The 21175-nt window shown below is 39.0% G+C and overlaps 1 protein-coding gene and 1 pseudogene across 1 annotated transcript; one reads left to right on the top strand and one right to left on the bottom strand.

Moving 5' to 3' along the window:
- Positions 1-1496: 1496 nt before the first annotated feature.
- LOC148369023 (ATP-dependent RNA helicase DDX19B-like) lies at positions 1497-21087 on the bottom strand. Its single transcript, XM_088330940.1, has 11 exons — positions 20843-21087; positions 20714-20741; positions 20461-20635; positions 17612-17704; positions 6338-6440; positions 6123-6237; positions 5875-6052; positions 4146-4383; positions 3117-3279; positions 1999-2190; positions 1497-1913 (listed from the first exon to the last, which is right to left on the bottom strand). The coding sequence occupies exons 1-11, from the start codon at positions 20897-20899 to the stop codon at positions 1852-1854; spliced, it is 1404 nt and encodes a 467-aa protein (XP_088187066.1). The 5' UTR covers positions 20900-21087; the 3' UTR covers positions 1497-1851.
- Positions 14430-16887, top strand: LOC148369024 (insulin-like growth factor 1 receptor pseudogene; annotated as a pseudogene).
- Positions 21088-21175: the final 88 nt, after the last annotated feature.

Here is a 21175-nt window from a genome sequence, read left to right as displayed (position 1 = left end):
AGTCATCTTCCATGGATGTTCAGACTTGATGACGCGAGATTAATGAAGAGCCGCCCGTTTTGAAGATCAAACCCTACCACCCTTTACCACCAGCATGCTCGTGGTAATATTTTCTTTCTGTACACCCTGAAAGACTCGACATTGACCAAACCCCCTACTTTACTTTAAATAAAAGCAAAGGGATCATCCATTTTTTCTTTAACTTTGGGCCCAATATTATTAAGTGAATATTGTGTGTTGTTGCATATGTTCAAAGTTCTTACTAAAGTTATTTTCTTCCAAACGTGTCATTCACTTATGGGTTTTTCGAAGCTCCTATGAACCTGGAGGTGTACATGCCCTGGAGTGGGTTACATTTGCTTACCCTGTTGCCGAGGCCTTGCTACTTGTCAAGAGTTGTGTGCCTCAACCGCCAATAGGTGCGCTGGGGGTAAGTTTACCTGCCGCTGTTCCACCGTGGTTCTTTTTTTGCCTTGGCTTCCTTATAAGTATGGGTGATTGTGACCTTTCGTTTGTGTTTTTCGCCCCGGTTGTTTTGGTTGACATAATTTTGAGCTTATCACACTATTTTACTCGGTGCTACATACAACGATTTTTATAGTGCCTTTTGTTAAGCATTCTGATAGGGTAAACAGTCTCTCCACTTTTTCACCTTTGCTTCAATAATCTATTAATTATCTGCACCGCTTATCGGCCCATCCCAGCTGTCGGGCAGTGGGCAGGGTACATCCTGAACTGGTTGCCAGCCAGTCGCAGGGCACACAGAGACACAACTTTCACACACTCTCTCTTACCTAGGGACAATTTGGACCGGCCAATGAAATCAGAGTGCCTAAAAGAAACCTATGCAAGCACGGGGAGAACAAGCAAACTCCGCACAGGAAGGCTGGTAGCTGGATTTGAACCCATGACTTCGGAACTGTGATATATCTCAAAGTCTGTGACTGGCTGGCAACCAGTTCAGGGAGTCCCCTGCCCACTGTCTTTAGATGGCTGGGATATGCTCCAACATCCCTGCAACCATTGTGAGGATAAGCAATAATAGATGGTGCCAATGGTTACCTCAAAGTTCATTTTGTTAAATAGACTATACCAACATCATTGATACCAGTTGAAGATTTTGCAATATTTGGACTGCATTCAACTGTAATGAGATGTTCTACATAATAGTAATTTAAACCCTTTTTAATACACCAAATCAGCAGATGCCGTGGACAAGCCACTTTCATAACCGCATACTTCAGATTGTAGGGTTAAGGTGCCAATGTGCAAGCGCTGTTGCTAATTGAGTGATTATGCTTGTGCTGACATTTTGTCTTATTTACGGTATATTGCATTGTGAAAATGTACATGTGGTCTGAAAAGTTTGTTTTTAAATTCTCCCACCCTGACTCCAAACAGCAATGGTTAACGCGGATTAGGATTATTCTATGTGAGACAATAACATGCACAATAAGTACTATTCATTCGTCCAAAAATAAAGGAGTGATGCAAGATTTGGGATTACCGTTTATAGGGAGCCTTTTTTTAACAGTTTGACCAATGATACCATTATTCCAACCAATAAAGCTGTGTGAATATATATTCAACAACCACCCAGCTTACCCCTGATTTTTTTCCTCACAATATGAAATACCAAAAAACAAACCAAAACACTCAAATATCATGCAATTGTTCAAACAGTAACAAAAGTAAAACAAACAGAACAACAAACAGGGAAAAAAAAACATCCAATTCTAGGAAATAGCGTCTGTCAGCACAAAAAAATAGTCAACATATAGCATCATCAATATATTGTGAACAAACTTGGAACATCTGAGCAGTCCCTGTGGTTCAGCACCAAGCGAGTCATCAGTTAAGTTGTTTTTCCATTTCGTCAATATTCTCAGTGTCCAGTTTTGGGATTCTCCTGCCTGTGGTATCAAAAGTGAAATAACAAAAGTGTGAACATCTTCATGTTCACATGCTTTTAATTATGATGCTTGCAGTGAAATGTACCGAAATGGATCTCAATTTGTCTTATGAGGTGAATGCCCGACTTGCCGTCCACCATGTTAATAGCGAACCCTCGCCTTCCAAAACGGCCAGTCCGGCCAATCCGGTGAAGGTAAGTTTCGCAATCGGCGTTGCCGTCAAGGTCGATGGGGAGGTCAAAATTGATCACCATGGATACCTGTTCCACATCGATACCTGTAGACAAAACATGATGGACTAATTAAGTAGCATGCCCTGTAAAATGTTTTACAGTGCCGTGAAAAAGTATATACTGTGTATTTTTTTTTTTTGTGTGTGCATATTTTCAAATCATCAAACCAATTCTAATATCACACAGACACAATCCAATAAATACAAAAATGAAGTTTTAGAGTGTTGATTCTATCTAAAAATAAATAAAAATGTGGGAAAAACGATGAAAACCTATCTGGCTCTATGTGAAAATGTAACTACCCCAATTTGGTCTAATCACAATGTAACTGTCTAACCAACATTTTGGGAAAGGAGAGTTCAATTCCACAGGCCAAATTAATTGCTATGAATCAAGAGATCACTTAAATTGAATCTGATAGACAGAGTGAAGTAGGCTATAAAATCTCAAGAACACAATATGGTCCCTATTTTATAGTTTAGCACTAGATTCCTAAGAAAGTACTGCTGCTGTGGTTTATGGCCAAATTTTCAAACTGTCAAAATGACAAACAGCCTTAAAATCTTCCTGTAAACTCTTAAAAAAAATCTGTCAAAGATATGACAGGGTGAAAGGGTTTAACCAAAAATTTGTTGGTTAAAGTAACCTCTGCAGACATGGAAGTTCAAATATTATACAGTCTTATTTAACTTAAGATTTCATAACAAAAGATGCGCTTTTTGTTATTAATCACCTCTCCTCACAAAAAAAGAAGTTTTGAGTTTTTTACAGACTCTGTTCAAATCAAGATAAATGGTCGGGCCCACCGTGGGTTGGGATTTAATACCCGCTGCTGTGTCAGGCTAGACTTTGTTAAACCCGAATTTACCACTATCACTCCGTCTGGTTATGTGCCACAGACAAACAGAAGGGACAGGCAGAAAATTGCAACCTGACCAAAGAACGCTGGGCTATGGTCTTTGTCTCTCACCCCTGGAACAAACATTGGTGGTTACAAGAACCTTCTCTTTGCCATTTCTAAAGCGTTGAATGACGTCTGCTCTCTGCGTCACAGTTAATTCTCCACTCAGCAGTGCCACACTGTGGCCTTCCATGGTCAGTTTAGCAGATATCCAAGAAGCAAGTCTTCGTGTCTGCACAAGGACAATTAACATTTACAAAACATACAAAAGGCATTGTTTGTGCCTGCACAGGGACAAATTAGATTTACATAAAATTGTCCAAACTCTAAATATTTTTTAAAAAATGTAACTTTTTTGAATAGATGGCAAAAATTTTACTTTTACAATTGATTCACCATTTTAGGAAACTTGCTTTTTCAGAAATATGTATCTTCTCACACTAATCTGTCCCAAAACCCCCAGAAAACATTTCAAAAAAGGTTGCCGAGCTCTGTGTTAGTTTGATCTCCTGCCATCTAGTAGTGTTTAATAGTTTTAAGCCGATGAACTTTTTCCTCAAATAACCGCATGCCACACAGTCCTTAAAGAAGGTTTTAAAATCCCCATCGCCAGTTTTATGAAAAGTTAAATTAACATGTTGCCTGAATTGACCATGAAATGATTTTCTTATCTGCCTTCATTGTCACTCAGAGGTAATACTAGTAAATCCTTTTAGTAAAATAATGATATTGTAATTAAGAATTGTATTATTTTTAACCAGTTTGTTAATTTTACTTAGTTTTGGTCTTATTTTTCAAGATAGAAAATAAAAGATACCTAAAAGCACAAATTATCTGTCAGTGGAACATTTTTTGATTGCTTTCAAATTTTTGTCTTTTTTGGTAAAATAAGAAAATATTTCCAAATTGAAAACATAATGAGTTAAAAAAACAAAACAAAACTGAAAAATGTCTTCAATTAATAACAAGATAAAACTTGATCAAATAGGATCAACATTGTAACACTTTTAATTACCTTGTGAGAAATCTGTTTTTACTTGTTTAATAAGTACAGAAAGTATACAAAAATGCTGTGCTTGGCAAAAGTGTCCTACTTACATGACAGAAAATGATGGCCTGTGCCACGGTCATACTCCCATAGAGGTCACTTAGGATATTGAACTTGTCTTCCTTTGTGTTGCAGAGGACATAGAACTGCTTGATTGTGTCCAGCGTTTCTTCTTCACGGCAAAGCCTAATGATGTTAGGCTCAGGAACTATCAATTCGGCAAACTTCCAGACCTCCTCTTCAAACGTGGCGGAAAAAAACAGCATTTGGCTGGTTTTTGGTAGGGCTCTGTATTAGCATGAAGCAAAAAGAGAAAAAACATTGGATTGGAATGATGGGAATTATGCTAAAGGTTCAGTGTTGTCCTAACCAGGATATTTTAATACTGTGCTCCTACCTATTTTTTTCTTAAAAAATATGAATAAGACTGAAAATTGATTTTAAAAATTCAAAATGTATAAAAGTTAATTTCGTCATTGTGCTGTGATTGTGGCAAGATTTCAGCCCGCCATTGCCGGCATGCGATACCGCAACAGAGCCCTCAACATTATTTAAGACTCTTCCCACCCCAGCCACCACCTCCTTGACCCGTTTCCCCTTAGTAGGGGCTACAGGTCCCTTAAAACAAGGACAGGCTCAGACTGCTTCTTCCCCAGGGCCATCACCACCCTAAACAAGCACTACTTCGCGCTCTGGTTATCGCTGGTTTACTGCTACGCAGATTTTGAATGGAACCGTCTTTATTCTCATTGATATCAACGTATTATGCATTGTGTTCAGGGCAGACAGGAAATTTTATCACAGGGGGCAGGTAAGGGAGGGCTTTGTTTGTTGGGTGGGCGTGACTGACAGGCTTGGTGTATGCTTTCAGTCACACAGCAGGGCGGGTGCACGACTCTTTTTACAAGGGATTCTTGTCCCTATTGACCGCGATAGCCGAGGGATTACCAATTTGCTCTAACTTAGACCAGTCAAAAGACAGTGTTTTTGTGTATCCCTTAACCACTACATTTGTAGGGGGCACCATTTCCTGTGCCGTCTTGGGCAAGTACAACCTGGTGGCGCCCATCCCTCTCCACGCCAACAATTGTTTCCACCCGATCTCGAACCCGGAACCTTTTGCGTGTTAGACGAATGTGCCAACCATTGGACTAAGGGGAACACTACGTTTTAAATATTTTTGCCAATTTCATTCTCATTCTTCCTTTAGTTTTCTTCGAAACATAAGACACTGGGCTCGGTGAAACTACATCTGGTGAAGGATGCACCCACCTACCAATTATTTTGCACTTTGTTTCAGAATGCTGAGTTGATGAGGATGTAGTCAGGGATCACAATGCCGCATCTACTATTGACCTCTGTGCGTTTCCTGTTTACTTGAACCAGTTAGGAGTCAAAGATGCACGGAAGTGGCCAGAGTATTATGAAGAGATATACTGAAGACCACGAATACATGCACAGGAAAAAAAAAAAAAGTAAATATTTTGCCTATTCCGAGTCTTTGATGTTTTTTCCTCCAAGTCTTTATTACATGTTTACCCTGGAGTGCTATGTCTAATCTCTTGGCATATAACTTTGATATAAATGAAAATAAAACCAATTTGATTTAATGTAGGGGAAATCTATCAGAAAAAAATGAAATGATGCACTGGTAATGCTATTGTCAGCACTTTCACTTGAAACACTGGCTGCTGAGTGCTTTTGATAACTGGGTGCTGAGAAGCACTTCATTCTCCCAACATCCTTGCATTTACTGTACATTTCTGCGATGGTCCAGACCTGTGTATACGGCAACATTGATCTCTGTGCCCTTGAGTTGCGATCATCACGTCCGCCTCATCCAGTACAAACATGCTTATCTTCTTGAGATCAATGACTTTAAACCTGTTGCACCAGTCCAGGATGGTTCCTGGTGTTCCCACGACAATTTGCTCCTGCAACTCTTTCCCTCGTTCCACTGGGAAAAGAATCAGACTAATGAGGAAAACGAGGCTTTCAGACCGTGGGCCCAAAACGTTTATTTTTACCCTTGCTGCCTCTAATTCCATATGCCAGTTTGATATCAGGGCAGCGTTTCCCCATCTGTTCAATCACTTGACCAATCTGCAGGGCAAGCTCGTATGTTGGTGCAATACAAAGAGCCTAAAAGTGGGGAAAAGTTACTTGGTAAAATAGCACACCCCAACATCCACATATACACACACATATATACATATACACATTAACAAGTAACATTACCTACCTGGGTCCATTTGTTGGCAGGGTTCACATGACTGAGCATGGCCAAGGAAAAGGCAGTTGTTTTGCCTGTGCCTGACTGTGACTGGGCAATCAGATTCTGAGGACTAAAAGGAAAAACATTTAAGTACTTTTGTGGAAGACATAGGGAAAAAAAATCTCAAATCCCCCGCCGAAATAAGAGTTAACAGAAAACAAATTGAGCTTGTTTATCTGAAAGTTGATCCTTTGCTGCACCCTTCTCTGCACCCCTGAAAAGGTTTTCCTTAGAACCCTGTAATAGCCTGCCTGTCAAAAAACATTTGGGTTCACTTTTCAGAGCAGTTTGTGTTTCATTGTTCCACATTCACAGTTCTAAATGTCATGATGAACAGCTCAACCTACTAAGTCAGCGGATTATTTTGAGATAACACGTTATTTCTAAATAAGACTGGTACATGCAAAAATTATGCATTTAGTCTGTACTTCAGGGGATTAGCAATGGAGGACAAGCATAATTTACTACTTTGTGAGGAAGATAGTTTCCAGATAAGATTTAATTCGCACATTAAGTAATTTTCTTTCTTTTTTATGAAATGTTTGGGTTCCATGTAATTTTTGTAGTTCGGCAGGAGTCAAATGCTATGCTTTCGGTTACCCCGTTCCCATGGTGACTGACCAAATCGAAGCTCCTTCCTTTGATTTGAGCGACACTGATCTAGTTGAAACTACACAAAGTTGAATTCATTCTCTTAAATCTGCAGCCTTGGCACCGAAAACGTTTTTTTCTATTTTATGCCGACACAATTCAGAAGTCAGGGTTTGATTGAGCACTGGTGAAATGGACCCTAGCTCAATTTCGTTAACAAAAAAACGCTAAAATAGGTATGCTTCATGTAGTGGTGAAGAAAAGAGTAGCAAAGGATCACCTGGGGAAGGTAAACAGGGTTTTTTTCTGAAACCACTTCTTCATTATAGTCAGACACGAAATAGATTAAGTCCCACTGCATCGGAGACTATCGTTTCAAGTAAAAATGGTTTTGTGAAATTATGTGTGCGCATTGATATCTACTTGTTGAGAGAAAAAACAAGTTATACACAATTAATATATATACTTGCGACATTACAATATCAATGGCAGCTGCAATACTGTTTGCAGCAGCATGGGTCAGTAAAGAGCTAATATGAATGAAACACTGAGCAAAGAACATTTGGCTGTAACAGTGTCCTAATGGTTCATGAGGCTTTACTATGCCCATTACTATGTTAGCTTTTATTGAGGATTAAGACCCCCCCCAAAATATTACGTGTGTGTTGGACATTTATAACTTTTTTTCCCCAATAAACAGATGGATTTATAAAATGAACATCTCGTTTGAAAATAAATGGGGGGTTTGGGGTTTTTAAGGGTTATTGATCTATCTTCGTTATTCATTATCCATTATCCGTTATCGGTCAGTTCATAATACGCTACTGATGGATTTAAACTCTAAAGATGTTATTCTACTATTGCACAAGCTTCTTTGCATACAATGCGCCTTTCTTGCTTGTGTTTGAAGAAGGAGGAAACAGGATAAACACCTTATTTGCGGCCAGATAAGGGACCTCTCTGACCGCAGGCACACCTAGTTTTTGTTTGCTATAGATAACATGTTATCGTATAAACAGGTCTCAACTGTTTGTTTTGTTACTCCCCTTCCCTTAGCAGAGGAGACCTTATGTAAATTAGGGCCTTCCGAACACAATAAATAGACAAGGAGCATAAGAATATTTCAGAGTATCCAGCAGACTGCCGTAGGGTAGACTATGGATATTTCTCCTTGCAAGTAAGTTATACTCACGATTCTTTGTGTCTTTTTGTATATAGGTTTTGTACATCTGTTGGGTTAAACCTGACATTTATTTGGTCCTTCGAGAGCCGGATTCCAAGATACCTGACGATCCCAGCGTGTGAGTAAAGATCCAGGCAAGTCTGTGGCCACAGCATTAAGACCCTTTTCGGGACTGGTCCTTTTCCTTACAAGTTGGGATCCGAAGGTTGACGGAAAGTCCAAGGACTCAGAGAACTGTGAGTAAAACTTTTATTTTAAAAAGGAATGCATGTGACTAAAGTAAAAGGGTATGAGTGTGAAGAATTCAAAACAGAGTTAAGAAAATAAATCCTAACAATCCTAGGCACTATTAGGTAAAAGAGAAACGTGGCCAGTAAGACTTAAGACACAGATAGATAGATAGATAGATAGATAGATACTTTGTTCATCCCCGAAGGGAAATTCACATTTCCAGCAGCATCCCTGAGCTGAGAACAATCGAGAACAATCGAAAATAACACGGGAGCTGCTGGAGTGGCTGCCATTCGTGACGGCGCCGGAAGAAAAGATTCAATTTGAATCATTTACAAACAAACAAACAAACAATTGAATCATGTACAAACAAACAAACAAAATATTCATGTTTCAATAAGTGAAGTCTTAAGTAAGAGGGAAAGGGTTCCTCTCCGTTTCAAAAAGAACTCAAGGGAAGTTCTTTAAGTAAGAGGGCAAGGGTTCCTCTAAGTAAAAGGGCAAGGGTTCCTCTCTGTTTAAAAAGAACTCAAGGGAAGTTCTTTGTTCTTCAAAAAGAGTGAAAGTGAGTGTGAAAGAAAATACTATTACCACTAGGTAATTGTATTTTATACCAAAGCAACAGGGAATAAATGGTGAGCCTTTGTGGATGCATGTATGCAAGAAAATTCTACCTGCATAGGTTGAAGTGAGTTTTACCACAAAAGGTTATTTATCACCATCCTGTTGAAAGAGAAACTCAGTGTTAGAATACACTAGGTATTAAAAACCACTGAGTCCAAATTTAGTTCTAAAAATGGGAAAGGGGCAAAGTAAAGCAAAACAGAAGCTTTTAGAAGATTTTTCGTGCAAAGACTGGAAAGTTATTGAAAAGGAAGATTCCTCAGCAATAGAACCCCTATGTTACTGGATAAAACAATATAACTTTAATGGGAAGTTGTCCACAGCAGGCATTAGAGAAGTGCAACAAAAAATAAGAAACAAATGCAAACAGAAAAATAATAAGATGAGAAAAGAAGGTTATGAACAGACACAAGTCTGGATAAAAATAGCAAGACAGGAGAGAGAGGATGTAGCGGAATGCATAACGCAGATAGAAAATCTAAGGCGATCTTATCATCTAAACGGAATGGAAGTACAGCAAGTTTGGATGACACAATTAGGGCCAGATTGGTTCCACGTAAAAGTAGCATACTCTCCAACTAATGACGCTAACCCTCCCGTGATACTTGCACCCGAATCTGAACGATTGACACAACAGGTGACCCCTCTCCTAGAAAGAATCAGAACTAAATACAGGAAAAGAGCAAATTACACTGAAATAGGGAGATGTAAACAAAAACCAGATGAGCCATTTGATGAATACAGAGTAAGAATGGAAAAGGTGTTTAGGGCACATAGTGGGTTAGAACCTGGTGATGGAGCTGACGAGGGCCCCTATAAACAACAATTAAAAAATGCATTGCACTCAGGCTCCTTACCAGAGATTAGTGGATGGGTAAATCGCCACTATAGAAGCATGAATGGAGGAACACTTGCAGAATACATAAATCATGCCCTCCATGCTGAGAAAGTGATCAAAAGTAAGAAAGGGGAGAAGAAGCCATCAACAATTTTCTACCAAGAAGATGAAGGAACCACAGTGTTCTTTCAACAATCTAGAGGTAGAGGCAGAGGTTTTGGATCACGTGCAAGCAATAAACCTAGAACCTGTTGGTCTTGTGGGAAGGAAGGGCATATTGCTATAAATTGCAGAGGCAACTCTTCCCCACAAGACCATCAGAGTGCATGACTAGGCCCGGAACCAGGACCAAAGCCTGAAATGAAATTTGAGATAGAGATAAAGCTAAAGGATAAAAATGAGGAAGAGGAAGAATATCTTTTCAAAACTCGCCATGAGAAATTTGAAGAACAGGTTTTAAACTTAGAAAACATACTGTATAAAGAAAAAATAAGAAACCTAAATCACCAAATTTTGTTAAATTTATTAGAAGTTTGATTGTTTGGGCCCTGTGTATGTCTTATGTTATATGTTTGTCTGTCTTACTTGTCAAAAAAAAAGGTAAGCGCTAAAAAAAGTACGTTTTCAAAAGAGCTGAGATTGTTTAAAGAGTGATATTTAAGAAGAATTGATAGAACAGATTAAAGGAGTTGGAAAAAGTAGATTTTTTGAGGAATAGGTGTTCACCATAAGGGTGTTTAACACAGGCACCGGGGGCCACAGATGGTTCTGGAGATTTTCTTGCGGTCCGAATTTTTTAGTTGAAAATCGATAAATTAAAAACTGAGAAATTTAGGAAAAAAAAATGACTGAGTTATTTTAGATGCGTTAATTCAAGACAATGACAGAATAATACAGAAAAAGATAAGATATTCCTGTTTTCAGTACAAAAATTGGTAAAATAAGGACTGGGAAGACTAGGAAAAAATCTATTTGAGTGAATTGGAATAAATTAATTTGAGATAAAGGCATTTTTATACAAAAAGTATTGAAAAAGCGTTAATAAATAATTTATTTTCAATGAATATGGAGGAAAAATGTATTGAGTGGAATACAAATGAGTAATATAACTTGTTGCACATCAATATATGTGATTTTCACATTAAATAAGTGAAAAATAGTAGATTTAATTGGTTTGAAGGAAAAAATTAAAATTAAGTGAGATGATTAAACGTCATTTTCGCATTAAACTAGTGAGCTAAAAAGCTATTGTGAGAGAGCGTGTAAGGAAGGAATGTTATGTTGAGAATGGATTGTTGGCAGAACAGGTAGGGAAGTTACAAATACAGAAAGATAAGAGTAAGTAAAAGAAGGTATAAAGGGAAAAGAAAATAAATATTAAGAAAAGGAGCATACAAAAAAAAAAAAAAAAAGAGAAACATAAAGGGGAAAGTTAATTAAATATCAAAAAAGATAATTGGTTGAAAATTAAGTGAGACTAACCGTAATACCATAGATTGGGACAAATAACTTTACTTTTTCAACATTGAATTGTGTTAAGTCTAGATGACTAAAAAAGCAAATGGGTGAGAGTGAAGCACATTATAGAGTGCTTTTGGAGGTCTTCGTTGACTTGAAAAGCGCTGTATAAATGCAGACCATTTACCATTTATAACATTACTTTTATAGAAAAGCTACTAATATAAAAGAAAATTATTTCAAGGGGATGAATATCTAATTAAATGCTAATAAGCATGGACATAATATTTTGTTTTGCTTTAGAAGAAGAAGAAAGAAATACCACAATATTTATACACAAATAATATTACAGAGGAGAAAATGTACGGTATTGGGTAGCAACAGGCGTTAACACATGGTTCAGCGATTCTACTGGACTATCCAGGAAGTCATTATTCTGGACTATAATAGTAAACTCAGGAGTACATCTGAAAAAAAAGAAGGAATGACACATTTACTTTACTAAGGAACAGCAGGAGCTATTAAAACAAATTCCTAATAAACTATGGTCCCAGGGACCCACAGATGTAGGACTAGTAAAAGGAGCACAACCTATAATAATAAGACCCAAAACAGAACATCGGCCCAGAATAAAACAATATCCTTTAAGACCAGATGCAATGGAACGAATAAAACCAATAATAGAAGATCTAAAGAAGGCGGGAGTACTAATAGAATGTGCTGAGTCGCCCGTAAACACACCGATATTTCCTGTAAATGAGGCACCCCCATCAACATGATGGACAATTGTTCAGGATTTGATAGCAGTAAATAATACAGTGATCCAAAGGTCCCTGTTTGGTGGATCCACACACGCTATTGAACTCTCTGAACCCAAAGGTAAAATATTTCACAGTGGTAGATATAAGCAACGCATTCTTCTCAGTACCAGTGCATAAAGACAATCAATTTTGGTTTGCATTTACGTTTAAAGGTAAAATATATACCTACACCAGATTACCTCAAGGGTATTGTGAAAGTCCAAGAATTTACTCTCAAGTAAGTTTCGAGCCTCTAAATAAGAGCGAACTATTAACTTATGTAGATGATATATTAGTAGAACCAGGGAAAGAAAAAGAATATTGCATACTAAAGAGCAGGAAATCTGAGTCATTTCAAATAATCAAAATTTTGAAATGAGTTTGAAAATAACGACTTATTAACACAGAAAAAGAAATCGTGAGATTGGAAATTAAATTTTCTGTTTTAATCTCTAAATGAGATGTGCTTTGTTTTTAAAAGGAAAAAAAAAATACACACAGTATTAAGTATTAATTCAGATAAGGTCATGTTTATTTGTATAGCTCTTAATCTCTAGGGATATTAAGGGGCTGCAAAGAGAAAAGACTATTGCAAACCGAAGATTATGATAATAATATAATATAATACAATGCGAGTTGATAAGGCAATTTATTAGTGACAAGTATATGTTGTTTTATATTGAATCAATGAGAAAAGATAGTTGATTATGATTGAAGAGAGAGGAAATGACAATTAAAAAAGATTTGACGTTGAGTTCCATTTGGCATTTTTGAGATTTTTGATGTTTAGACAGTGTGATGGTTTGGAATTTTGATGAGTTTAGCGCCAAGAACAAGATCCCCTAGGAGGACAACTGATAAAAAGTCCTTCAAGAGAAGGTGAAATAAGCCACGCTTAATTTTTAAGTATAAGCATGTTACAATTAACAAATGATTAATAAATACGTAACAAATGCTGACTTATAGTTAAAAAGAAACAATTTCTATGGAAGGAGTGTTTTCAGAAGATAACGAGAAACTGATTGAGCTTGAGTAGGTAGGATCATAGGAATTTAAAAATAGCAGATTAATTATCTTGAGACAGATTATGAGAATTTAAAAATATATCTGCATGGATAAAAAATAATGTCTACATAGTCATTTAACTAAAAGAAAAAAGAAAACAAAACGTGAACAAAAGAAAAAGAGGCTAAAATAACAGACAAAGTATTGTTTCATAGGAAAGAAAGATGAAACAGGAAAAAGGAGGACAGGCTATGCTGTAGTAACACATGATAAAGTATTAAAGGCAGAAGCATTAACTCAACATTGTTCAGCTCAAGCTGCAGAATTAGTGATCCTAACAGAAGCCTGCAAACTTATGAAAGAACAACAACAACAATATACACAGATAGCCAGTATGCCTATGCAACAACTCACACGTTTGCACAACACTGGAAAAATAGAGGTATGATAACATCAACAGGAAAACCAGTGACACATGCAAAACTGCTAACAGAACTATTACAAGCAGTGCAGCTGCCAAAACAGTTAGCTATATGTAAATGTGTGGCCCACACACCAGAAACAAACCCAGTTTCAAAGGGCAATGCATTTGCAGATAAAATAGCAAAACAAGCTGCACAACGAGAAATAACAGTTCTAAGTCTAACAGAAAATGCCTTAAAAAAAACAAAATACTACAAGAAATGCAACAACAATCGCCTAAACCAGAGCAAGAACTCTGGAAAAGAAAAGGAGCACACCTAAAAGATGGAATCTGTAAATGACAAGAAGATAAACCAATCCTACAAAAAAAATCTATACAAATGGGCAGAAATATTGAGACAAGGGAATACATGTCTCAACAGGAGGGATAGTAGGATTGATAAACCAGATATTGATAACCTATGGTTTTAACTCCTATTAAAATAATAATAATAATAATAAAATAAAAAATTGTAGAACATGTTTGATATGTGCAAAGCACAATGCTCAGGGTAATCTAAGACCAAAGAGAGGACAGTTTCCAAAGATAGAGAACTGTAATTAATCACCTTTTATGGACTTTATAGAACTTAACAATAGTGAAGGGAAAAAGTTATGTTTAATGATAATAGGTTCATTCTCAAAATCGATAGAGCTTTTTCCTACAAAACACCCAGATGCGCTAACAGTAGCTAAAGCATTATGCCAAGACATAATTCCATGTTATTAGATTCCAGAAAAGATCTATAGTGATAATGGTTCACATTTTGTAAATCAAAAAAAATTAACTAAAATAGGCATTTCATATAGACCTAAAAGATCACTGTGCTTATCACCCATAAAGTGCAGGGTTAGTGGAAATAAAAGAATGGAACTATAAAAAAACAGACTTAGGAAGTGTATGGAAGAAACCAAAAGACCATGGACTAAATGTCTAGAATTAGTAAAACTGTATATTAACATCATCAGTACAAATGTGCTAACACCATATGAAGTAATATTTGGTGAATTACCATTATTTAAAAATATGTGGGAAACTGATGATGAAAGTACTCTGGTTGATTACATGAGAAAAATGTTGCTGCACCAGAAGCAACTGGCGGATCATAATGATAACGATGATACACTTTTTATGTCTCCATAGGAAAGCCAATTAGTTGAACCAGGTGATTGGGTCCTGATAAAAAGCAGTAAAGATTGCAGAAAAACACATGAGCTCATTTGACACACTGTAAGAAAGTAATTAAGCATGAGTAAAATAACTGTTTCAATGTTTCTATTTTAGCATACGCTTTGATTGTTCTTAGTTGCGTCATTGTAATAGCACTGTGGTACCTACTGGAGAGCTGTTATTCCTCAACAAAACTTTCAGAGGAAGTCTGGCTACAAAGGGGGCTGCAATTATAGTTTGCAGTCGTCTCAAACCAGTGAAGATTGTCCACAACTCTGGAAGTGTTAGGAGGAATTGCAGATCTGCAGGTAGAATGCTAACAGGTAGAATGGTAGCGGTAGGCGAATTGATAGTAGCAATTATAGCAACGTTTTTATTGTTATTTGAAGAAAACCTTAATGTGCAAAAGAGAAGAAGAAAAAGTAAAAGAACTCTCAGGAAGACAACTGGGATGGCGTTCCCCAGGTTTCTCCAAGAACCCCACGGGCGCTGAGATGCTTTTGCACCCGGCAGTGGTGAAGCCATATTTGACACTCCTTGCTGAGAGCTCCAACCCTGCAACTCTGGAGGGCGCTGCAGGGTCACTTCAAAACCTCTCACTGGAAGTTTGCGGCATACAACCGTGCTGCAGTGTGGTAGGAAAAAGAACTTTCCATCCTGGTGGAGCTGCTGCGAATGGACAACGATTAATGTGTCCCAGCCGTTGCAAGCACGCATGCACCGAAAAAGGCGAATGCTGCCACCGCCAATGTCTGGGCAGCTGCACGCACGCAAACAGCGACACGGCATGCGCCGCCTGCCTGCATTATTACCACGAAGGCCGCTGCGTGCCCGACTGCCCGCCCGGCACTTTCAAGTTCGAGGGCTGGCGCTGCATCACCATGGACCTTTGCTCACAAGTTCACCTGCCCAGCGACGTTCACTTTGTCATCCACGAGGGCGAGTGCATGCCCGACTGCCCTTCCGGGTCCGCACCAACGAGAGTAATCGGATGCTGTGCAGCGCCTGCAACGGCCTATGCGACAAAATCTGCTCCACCTCCGTCATCGACTCGGTGAACGCCGCTCAGTCCCTCAAGGACTGCACCGTCATCGCCGGCAATCTGGACATCAACATCCAGCACCTTCACAACCTCTGGGACTGGACTCAGCACAACCTAACCATCCGTGCGGGACGCCTCTTCTTCCGCCTCAATACCAAACTCTGCATGTCTGAGATCCACACCATGTGGGAGAAAACCAGCGTCACGGAAAAGCCCCAGGAAGGCGACTTTCGCAATAACGGCGAAAGAGCCAGTTGTGTGAGCCACGTCCTCAGGATTTTGTCCAACAGCACGTCCAGCTATGCCATCCGCCTGATGTGGGAGCGCTACCATCCACGGGATTACAAAGGCCTTATCAGCTTTATGGTCTACTACAAGGAGGCCCCTTCTCAAGAACATCACCGAATTCGACGACCAGGACGGCTGCGGTTCCAACAGCTGGCACATGGTGGACGTGGATCTTCCGAAGGATAATAATACGGACCCCAAAGTCGCCATTCACCACCTCAAACCCTGGACCCAGTATGCCATTTTTGTCAAGGCCATTACCCTGCGGGTGGAGGACAAGCACATTCCTGGTGCAAAGAGTGACATTATTTGAATTCGAACTCGTCCGTCATTGCCGACCGTGCCCAAAGAACCCCGTGCCTACGCAAATTCATCCACGAAGCTGCTGGTCAAATGGTCGCCGCCTTTTTTTCCCAACGGCAACCTAACTTACTACCTCGTCAGATGGCAGCGGCAGCCAGAAGACCGAGAGCTATACCTGCACAATTACTACTCCAAAGAGCTGAAGATCCCGATCCGGATCCCTGCCACGGGATTTAGCGACATGGAGGAGATCAGCAAGCCCACCAAGTCGGAATTGTCCGGGGCCAAGAAGGGTCCTTGCTGCGTTTGCCCAAAGACCCCAGAGGAGAAGGACCGGGAGAAGGATGACCGCGTCTTTCTCAAGCTCTTTGAGAACTTCCTCCACAACGCCATTTTTTTTGCAAAGACCTCAAGATCGTCGTCGCCGGGACCTTTTTGGCCTAGCAAATGCCACTTCCTTACATTTTCCAGATCTTTTTTCAGAAGTTTTTGACTACGGTGAATCAGACGACAAGGTTTAACCTCTAAGTGTAACATGAGTACTATAACATGATTCTGTAACTGAAAATCGAGAGAAGAAGTTATTGGATGACAAAAAGAAATAGTGCAAAGTGAATAAACAGGAGGGAAATGATGGATTTAAACTCTAAAGATGTTATTCTACTATTGCACAAGCTTCTTTGCATACAATGCGCCTTTCTTGCTTGTGTTTGAAGAAGGAGGAAACAGGATAAACACCTTATTTGCGGCCAGATAAGGGACCTCTCTGACCGCAGGCACACCTAGTTTTTGTTTGCTATAGATAACATGTTATCGTATAAACAGGTCTCAACTGTTTGTTTTGTTACTCCCCTTCCCTTAGCAGAGGAGACCTTATGTAAATTAGGGCCTTCCGAACACAATAAATAGACAAGGAGCATAAGAATATTTCAGAGTATCCAGCAGACTGCCGTAGGGTAGACTATGGATATTTCTCCTTGCAAGTAAGTTATACTCACGATTCTTTGTGTCTTTTTGTATATAGGTTTTGTACATCTGTTGGGTTAAACCTGACACTACAAAGCCTAGGAGCCGGGACACTTACTCTCAGCCAAAAGGCCAAGCTAAGGTCCTAGCCCTAAAGCCTTGCTGCGATCATTGCGAAAATAAATGAAACTTTAAACCAAACAATTTTGGGGGGAAAGATTGCAACCGTTTCCCATAATCCTTTAATCTTAAACCCTGAGAGCGTAAAAATTGACTCACGGTTGCGCCAACATCATAGGTAAGGCCTTCTCCTGGATCATTGAAGGCCGGTTGAAGCCCATGCCATAGACCCCCATCAACAGATCCTGATGCCTATTCAAGAGGAAAACAGTAAGTACTATTTCAATTTTAAAGGGTTCAATACAGCCATGTATGATGAAGGCATGCAAGATTGAGGTCCCATTTGAGACAGAGGTTGGGAATTTAGGGCCCAAATCCAGATTTTTTTTTTTGAGGCCATAAATCCAAGAGTAATTATTTAGAACAGATACGTTGTTAATGGGACAGTGTGTAATATTCGACCACTAGATGTTGCCGCATTGTGCTTTGCAACCGAATAAGATGAAAAAGCATAAGAATACAAACTACGCAGACTTAAAGTGACCAATCTGCATCAGTCCCCCAATCCGTTTGTGAGGTTTTTCTTTTTTTAGTACCCATAGCAGCAAGATGGCTGATGATGACATCAGCTCTAAGTGTGGCTCATGTTATTTCAAGTAAATGCAAAATTCTGAACATAAAAGTAGCTATCCCTTGCTATAGCGCAGTTTACCTTTTGCAGTTGTGGAGTTTTTTTGTCTAATGGTTTTTTTTGGGGAATTGTGGTTGTCTCAACAGTCAGTTACCGGTTACTCGCACTTTATTTAATTATTCACTTTGACATTCAGAGCACCGGGCAGATATCACACCAAGTTAACATCCGCCGCTGGCCCTTGCAATTCTTTGTTTTAATTCAACAGTCAAAATACCCAGGCCAGCACCAGTTCTCGGCACCAAGGCAACCTGCTTAGACAGCACCATGCCAAAAATGTAGATGTCTCAAAAACCTATTGACAGGGATGTGATTTGACCAAAGTGAAATTATCTGAAAATTAGCCGGGGGTCTGAGGGCCGCGGGCACCCAGCTAGGTCCAGGGCAGTGCCCTGGTGGGGGGACAAGTGGGGCGAAGCCCCCCGGAGCTCATGGGTTTTCCGTGTTTTTAAGTACTTTCAATGCACTCAGATGACAAAGAAATAGACAAAACAACAGCATACATTTTCAATGTATATTGAACTATCCCATATAAAATTACAGTTTAAGTCAACTCAAAATCAGTCACATTAAAAAACATTGGACTGCCTTTGCTTTTAAAAACTATCACTGAGAATATCATCATATCTAACTAATGTGATTACTAATTTAACACATAAATCATGTTGAAGAGTTCAAATTTCATGAAGAAATAATTGTATCATGACCAAATGAAAAGTAACTCATATTAGAACATACCACAAATGTCTTTGTTATAGCAGAAGATGTTATCTATAAATGAAAATACAATAATTATAGGCCCTACAGTAAAGTGTTGGTGTAATGTACACATGAAAATCTATTATTGTAATTGTTAAATATTTATGGCCAAAAACCAAAGTGTGAAGAACGTGGCGTCTGAAATACTCCACTGCCTTGAAATGGTTCAGTCCAGTGTATTCCTAGCACTGGGCATGGCGTAGTAGTGTTTCTCCTAATCACAATTGTAATCTGATGTTCTCAAAGGTGAAGTGACACTTCTGAAAAGTGTCGAACAATCCTAAAATTACTTAAAAGTGGAAAAAAAGAATTAACCAGACACTCTGGGTGCTCAGCACCCCCAAAGCTCTGAGCCTAAACCTGCCCCTATTGGAAGATATGATATGCAGTTGTAAAGTATATTCTAGGTCTTTTTTATGAGGTTGCTTTGTTATACAGTGGGACCTCGCTACTTCGCGGTTCGACCTTCGTTGGCCTAAAAAAACAATAATAGTTAAAAAAATAATAAAAATAAAATATCAATAAAAAAAAAATAATAATAATATTGAAATTACATTAAAATTAGAAATTACATTATTTTACAAAGTTTGAAAACTAAATCTTAAATTAGAATTAGTAATTGCATCATTTTACAAAATTTTAAAACACAAAGAAATGCACGTCTACGCTAAGCGTCACGGCCATAAACGCAAGCTCATTGGCCAGCACTCGCTGAATACTCGACTCCCCATTGGCCCATTCACTACAGTAGACCACGCTTATCTCGTACGTATACTGTACAGCACAATACATTACGCTTCTCGCCATTACTGTAGCCTTTGTCTTTTAAAGTTTTGTGAAGTCCTCGTGATGGCTCCTAAACGCTCTTCATCCCTTGGTGCAGCTTGTGAACCGAAGAAAAAGCGAAAGATGCTAACAATTACCGAAAAAGTGAATTTATTGGACAAATTGAAAGCAGGAAATAGCTACGCTAGCGTAGCCCGGCAATATGGCCTTAACGAATCCACTGTTAGACACAAAGAAGGAAGAGAAGAACATCCGCAAAACTGCTGCAATATCTTTCACGAAAGATGCCAAAAGGGTTGTAAACACCCAGAATAAGACCATGGTGCGAATGGAAAATGCACTGGTTATTTGGATCCAAGATTGTAGGGCGAAGAAAATCCGCCTGGATGCAAACCTAATCTCAGGTGAAAAGAACTTATTGTAAGAGGTAAGTTAAATTTTGTTTTATTGTTTGATTGTTTAACAAGAATCTCTCTCTCTAACCGTATTCCATATGGTGTACCGTATTGTACTGTATACAGGGGGGTGTACTGCAAAGGTTTTTTTTTTTTGAAAGGGTTTTGTCCCCATTAACAAAGTCTGAAAAAAAATAATTTAGCATTTTTGAAGGGGCATCGCTACTTCGCGGATTTTCACTTTTTGCGGGTGGTTTTGGTCCCCATTAACCGCGATAACCGAGGTCCCACTGTACTGCGGATGGAATGCATCGACTATGAAAACATATTTAAAGACGCAAAAAAAAAGAATGAAATGGAGGTGTGGACAATCTCACAGGCGCAGCTCCTCGAAGGTCTTTACAGAAAACAAGGGCGAGTTTGGATCCCGCTGCAGAACTTCCACCTCGTGCCGTCCACTCACAAGAGCGCGGCGGATTAGCTTGTTGAGCAGGGACGCTTCAGCCGGGTCGACTGTGTCTCCTCCTTCATTTTCACATTTTCTCACATTCCCTACGCAGTTGGCAGGGCATCATTAATAAATACCAAATCACAAGATGGTGAACTTTTCTTACAAAAGTTTTTTTTTACCGTTTATATCATTCATTGGATGCATTTTCTGTGGATAAAATTACCAAAATGAGTTAGCACCTTTAGGAAAATACTAGCTAGACGTTTGGCTAGCTCCCATACGGATATGCAGGGTAACCTTAAATTCACCTGCGTGCTTCTTAAGCCTTGTCTGTCGGCCGCCGTCATCCAAGAATCCTGGTTCATTTTTGTTTGAATTAAAAAAAAAGTTCCAGATAACTGAATGGCGATAGAATGTAAGCGGCAAACTTTTAGAAAATATGTCGGTGGTTGATGGGGCCTAGCGTCGGGTAAATCGACTTGACCATTGATTAGCGCCGACGATAAATGACTACAACCTAGCGTTGATTGGAGTCGTGATGCTTTCACTGGCATCCGGTTAATTACTGCAGCCAAAGTGGCCGAGTAATACATCACTGCCGAGATTTGCACCCCCTAGCTACTATAACCACTTTTACCTGG

Source organism: Urocampus carinirostris, chromosome 3, assembly GCF_059441175.1.
Source record: "Urocampus carinirostris isolate Australia breed hairy pipefish chromosome 3, RoL_Ucar_1.0, whole genome shotgun sequence".
In the NCBI taxonomy this organism is placed as follows: domain Eukaryota; kingdom Metazoa; phylum Chordata; class Actinopteri; order Syngnathiformes; family Syngnathidae; genus Urocampus; species Urocampus carinirostris.
Note: the sequence above shows the minus strand (reverse complement) of the source record. Positions and strands in the feature narration are given on the sequence as shown.